A 5,874-nucleotide genomic window follows, 5' to 3' on the forward strand; every position below is an offset into this window, starting at 1 on the left:
AAAGGCTTGAAGCTTTATTACTGATAAAATTAGTTCTTCATAGTATCCTTTTACATCATATAAAATCACACTGACAAAACAGATATGCAAAACATACATGTATTTAAACATGATAGGTCGCGTTTTTATATCGAGTGCAAATTCAGTGTTTATTTTTCGTGTATTGGACCAGGAACTCAAAGTTGAGTACGGGTATAAAGAAAATTATTTAAAATAAAAATACTGGTGAAAACTGATAGGAAAAACAAGGTTATCAACAGTGCAATTAATTAATTTGCTAGAGTTACAAGTATTCCAGACTTGACTTCCATTAAAATCAAATTTTTACAAAGAAATATATGATTTTCTTTTAAAGTTTTCTTCTTAAAAGCAGCAAGGATGAAATTTATCAAATATAACGTTGATTCACCTAGTTTTTAAACATTGGAAAAATATTTGAAGCTCTACCGTTAAATACAAGTGAGATGAGACGGCAGAGATTACAGAAGTAGACGACATTGACTGTATTTACACCGACTTGTGGACGTTTGAATGAAATGCGGGAATTAGACATCATTTGACAATGAGATTTTTCTTAAATGAGTTTTTTAAAGAGATATATTCGGTAAAAAATAACACATTAACATTAGTTTTGAAATGTGACTTCTTCGGGGAAATTGTTTTCTCCCATACTTCAATTTTTTCGAAGTTACGAATTTATCCTTTTTTAAATGAACGCGCTCACTTAAACTTTTTCTACAATTCTTTTAATGTAACAACATAGTATTATCACTTATATAAGGTGTCCCAGGTGATTCTATACTTAAAGGCATGTTCTGCGTGCGATCAGTTTGATACAAAACTAAACAGGGTACTGACATATAAGTAAGCTTTATAAGGGTATCAACTTGTTTTATAGTCAACATTTCGCGAATTCCATTGTCATTGCGATAATGTTGACTTCAAATAGAACCTGTGGTTCTTTATAACGGTTTCCTCCCGCACCCCCCCCCCCCCCCACCCCCACCACCCAAATACACACAGAAAGAGAGAGAAAAAGTTTGTGACTTCATCGTTAAAGGCTGTTTTAAATGCTATCACGTGTTTCATGTAAAGTACAAACTGTACTGGTATTAACTTCCGCCGTGTGTCAGAATAGTTTCATGATAAAACATGGAGTGTCAATGTTGATTAAGAACTCGCTGTGTTCATCCATTCTATCCTCATGATGCTCCATTGTGTAAATCTGATACTTACAATTAGTGGATTTCTTATCTTAATGGATCTTTTCCTAATTCTGTTTTACTCAACTTATGCAAACGCATTAATTGGAGAAAATATATGTAGATCTGAGAGGTAATTGATTCACCAATTAGTCCTTGCAACCAAAGTTTTCATTTTTAGTATTATTCATATTTTTGTCTTTCTTTATAGAGAGAATATTATAATAACTTTTTGTTGTCGGAACTATGAAGAAAGAGATAACATGTGTGTTGGTAAGTTAGATTCCGTCAACAAAAATGTTTACAAAGCTTTCGTAAACTCTTATCAGAGGTTTAAATAAAATGTGTTGCCTGAATGGCTTCTTTAGTATGAATACTTATATTTTGCATATGTATTTAAATTGTTATTTATTTTATCTTCATACTTCTACCTAATTCTTTTCAATATATCCACGGTAATAAAAAGAGTGCAGACCTGGATTCAGGGGCTATAATTGCAGTTTGATTTGTCCTGAAAACTATTATGGTCGTCGATGTCAGAGGAAATGCCAGTGTCACAACTCTGAGTACTGTCACCACGTATGTGGATGTGTGTCAAATCTGTTGGAAAGTTTTGGTAACGCAACGATGGTCCATAATGTCACCGAAAATGAAATTGATACGAGTGTCACTAACCAGACCCTTTTCACAGAACAATGTTTATCTTCAGCAGAAAAAACCACCAAAATAGTGGTCACCACCGCTGGAAACGATATTGGTAATATATCTTGATTTTACAATGAACGAATTATTGAAAAAAAATTATGTTACCAAACTGTCTGTTTGATGATGGAGTAAGGTTCATTTTGTATTAAAGCTGAAAAGTTGATTATTTAACGATTTTGTTTGTTTTACCGAAGACAGTATATCGTTTTCGCGTGAAGAAATCTCTTAAATTTTAACTATTTTGATCGAAGCTGTGAGCTGAAATGCTAGTGTTAGAAATTTGAGTACTCCCACCATGTATTTTGCTTTATGCCAAATTTGTCAGACTGTTTTGGCAACTCAGTATAATAGAACATGATAATGGCGTTGTTTATATTTAACAGAAAATGCCACAGAAATAGAGGCCACTACTAATGTAAAAGACAGTGGTAATTAAATCTTTTGATAAACAAATATTAACTTAAACAAATGTTATGAGAATATTATCTAAGTTTACTTTAACAAAATAACAAAGTTACATTTTATATCTAACTTAATTCCGTAAGATTACATTTCGATATAAGTTACCGCTTATTATCTGCATAAATCATCATCACCTGACATAGATCCAGTATATCAGCACATGGCTTAGTATGCAGCCGATTTGATGTTTTGAATTAATTAATTATTTAGACTAAAATTTTTGTCATTTTTATTGAAGATAATGTATTATCCAAGGGAGAGTATCCAAGTGAGGAAAATGTTCTTTCTTCAAAATCAAAGATTCTAGGAACAAAATAAATAGCCTACAGAGAAATTTTAATCCTGGACAAAATAACGTTACAAAATTTAGGGGGTAGGGTAAATGATTTTTTTTAAAAACCAAATCAAATAACACACAGCTAGCAACTTTTATCTAGATCTGCTAACAAATTATTTTGAAAAAATTAAGGGAATAAAATAACATAACACTGCTTGTTGGTTGCACTACAGCATTAAATTTTGCTATATATTCTTACTAAGAATGCACAACTTTGAACTCGAATTTGTCTTTATTAAACTTTTGAGATGTTTCTTTTTCAGATCTTGTAAAGCAATTCTTTATAAACATCTTAGTACCAAAAAAAACCACATAGCCATGCATACAGCAAGGCACGCAAGTTTGTTTCAGTCGAAGTCAAGCAAGTGCTTGAAAATTAAGTGTAGGCCTAATCATTCCCCACTCAAATACATAATACAAAAATAAAGCACGCCCTAAATTTTGACGAATCTGGTTAATACAGGAAGTTTTTCATTTCATAAAAAATCATCTCCAGTCTCATGCAAAAATGCCCGAATCGGGAGGATAATTCAGGAAATGTTTTGCATCAGCAATGTTTTGATATGAGCCTCAACCGAAGTACTTTTATGACACCTGTATTGTACAATTTGCGCTTAATTCTGGGGTATATGTGGTCTTTAAAATCTTTAATATAGTCCGCGACATTTTTGTACATTTGTACATATAAACTTGATCAACTTGAGAAAATATATGAAATATAGATTCCCCAATTTCTTAAATTAAGCATTACGCTCCACATTTTTTATTTTTTTAAAAATAAATATGAGGTATAACTTTTCCTTTTATAAGGAAGTACATTATCATGTACATTCAAAAGTTCTTAAGGCATAGGAGGCAGATCTTGGAGAGCAAAATTAATTTTGCATGTAAACTTGAATTGACATTTTGACAACCTGAAGACCAACAAAGTAAAACATTAAATCACACTGACAAAACATTAAGTTTGTTCATGATCTTTTTTTCAAATTTTGTTTAGACTTATTTTGGTGAATTCATATAGGCCGAAATCAGCACTCCAAATAGATAAAAACAAGCACATTATTGTGCCAAGAGATCCGTTACATGTATTTTATTGCTCGTGTCATCAAATCACTTAATGATCGAATTCTTAATTATCTCGAATAAATGAAACACATATTTAATAACTTTTTTTCATGTTATATATTGTATGTTATTTGAAGTGTTTAAAGTGTATTTAGAAGCTTTTTAGAAGTGTATTAATTGTATTATTTAGAAGTGTATTGTTGATATAAACGCCTATATAATAAGCTTTTTTGAATATATGTGTATTCGTGGTACACACGCACGTGTTTGTTCAATACTGTAAAGGAAAAGATAATCTTGCACCTTTAAAACATTTCATTGGTGTAAGATAGGAACATAAAGGAATTTGGAAACTGTATGATTGAATGCATAGCTGTCAGCTGTCTACATTCGCATGAATATTCATTAAAGAACAATGTGTTATTTAAACATCGAGAAGTCTTTGTTCTCTTTTATCAAGAAGATTCCACCACTAAGTACGATGAAGAGTATGAAATCCTGAGAACTGTATTCCTTGTGGTGCTGCCTTTTGTGATATTTGTCTGCTTACTACTCTGTTTTGGAATAATTTACAGGTAAAATGGATTCTTTGTGTTTTTCTAAAAGTCTAGCTCAGAGTAACCGAATAAGAACATACTGTACTAATTGTGTTTATGATAAATGCCTTGTAGAAAATGTAATTCCAAAAAGAAACAAGAAATGAAAGGTAAGCTAAAAATTAAAACAATTATCACATATTCCAGGCAAGAAGAACTAACTACAGTGTAGTTCCTTACTTTCGAATTAGTACTTCCAGTTTAGTGCATTTTGAACTTCTTCCACTTTTGGGGTCTGGATTTTCTCATCAGAGTTAAGGGTAAATGCCTTAAGATTAGGCTATAGCATATCAGAGATAATATTCCTACAGGAAAATGTTTTAAAAAAAGAAAGATAATCTTTTTGGGGATTTAAGGGCCGATTCAGGAAAGCAGTCCAGCCTTGAGAGCTATAATTTTATTTCATAACCAAATACCAATTTCATTTCACTTTTGCCAGTCCTATAAACCGCAATCTCTACCCAGAGTTATCGTTCCCGCTACGCTCCACTAATACTGTTGTAGCGAAGCGTAATACGCCCTCTGGTGAGAGATTGTATAAACCGACGTCCCATGTCACAGAAGGTGCTGGCACGAAAAAGATCCATCACTGCTCAATGGCCCTAGTGCCGAGCATAGGTCAAAATTTGCAGCTCTCCACCGGCAAGTGGTTGCGTCTCCATATGAGTGAAAAATTCTCGAGAGGGAACAACAAACAAACATTTCAAATTTTGGTTAAAATGGTATATGTACTAATAGACAAAAGAAATTGATATTTTCAGACAAATAAATAATACAAAACATTATGCAATATGCTTAAATTTCAAGTTATGCAACCACACCTTCCCGGTTTTGCAGATCTTCATAGAAATTTAATAATGACTACTATGTTTAGGATTGACAATCATGGTGATAGATGGACTTTAAAGTACATAAAACAAAGGAATCAAAGAAATCAACCATGGCATGGGATAAGTATTTTAGATCAGTAACTGAAAAATGCCATTGTGTCATAATTTCTGTGTTGAATTAATCTGAATTAAGAATAAAAATCACAATTTAAACATTGTACTCATATAAGCGTAATGACATATTTTCCACCTTAAATTACTTTTATAGAAAAATAAATAAATTTTGAAAATTATAATGATTATAATTTTTAGATTTTATGTTAAGTTTAGTAATAATGACGTGATCACGAATTTAGCATTATTATGTGTGATTGATCGACTGATTGCATGTTCTTTTACGTACCATTCGAGAATTGTTCACTGTTTAGATACATCACCATATACCGTTGAAGGGTTTCAAATTTAGTTTTTGTGTGTGAAGTTTTAGACTGAAATAATTTCCTTAATTGAATCTCTAAAATCTTATATAGACATCAATATTTATATGTAGCTAAAGAAGACCATGTCGGTTACTCACAAATTTTAAAAGATTGCGTCTGTTCTCTAAAATCAAGAAACAGTTTTTTGATTCAGAAATAAAAAAAGTAAGTTAAAGAATTTTGTTGTATTTTTATGCC

General features: G+C 31.6%; 1 protein-coding gene across 1 annotated transcript; it reads left to right on the forward strand.

Moving 5' to 3' along the window:
- The first annotated feature begins 1,544 nt into the window (after window positions 1-1,544).
- On the forward strand, window positions 1,545-5,439 carry LOC133196906 (multiple epidermal growth factor-like domains protein 10). Its single transcript, XM_061332753.1, has 5 exons — window positions 1,545-1,569; window positions 1,669-1,959; window positions 4,232-4,346; window positions 4,443-4,477; window positions 5,242-5,439. Exons 1-5 carry the CDS (start codon window positions 1,545-1,547, stop codon window positions 5,271-5,273), a joined length of 498 nt encoding a protein of 165 aa, XP_061188737.1. The 3' UTR covers window positions 5,274-5,439.
- The last annotated feature ends 435 nt before the right edge of the window (window positions 5,440-5,874 follow it).

Source organism: Saccostrea echinata, unplaced genomic scaffold (genome assembly GCF_033153115.1).
Source record: "Saccostrea echinata isolate AGI-Se365-2 ecotype Australia unplaced genomic scaffold, CSIRO_AGI_Sech_v1 ptg000030l, whole genome shotgun sequence".
NCBI lineage: Eukaryota > Metazoa > Mollusca > Bivalvia > Ostreida > Ostreidae > Saccostrea > Saccostrea echinata.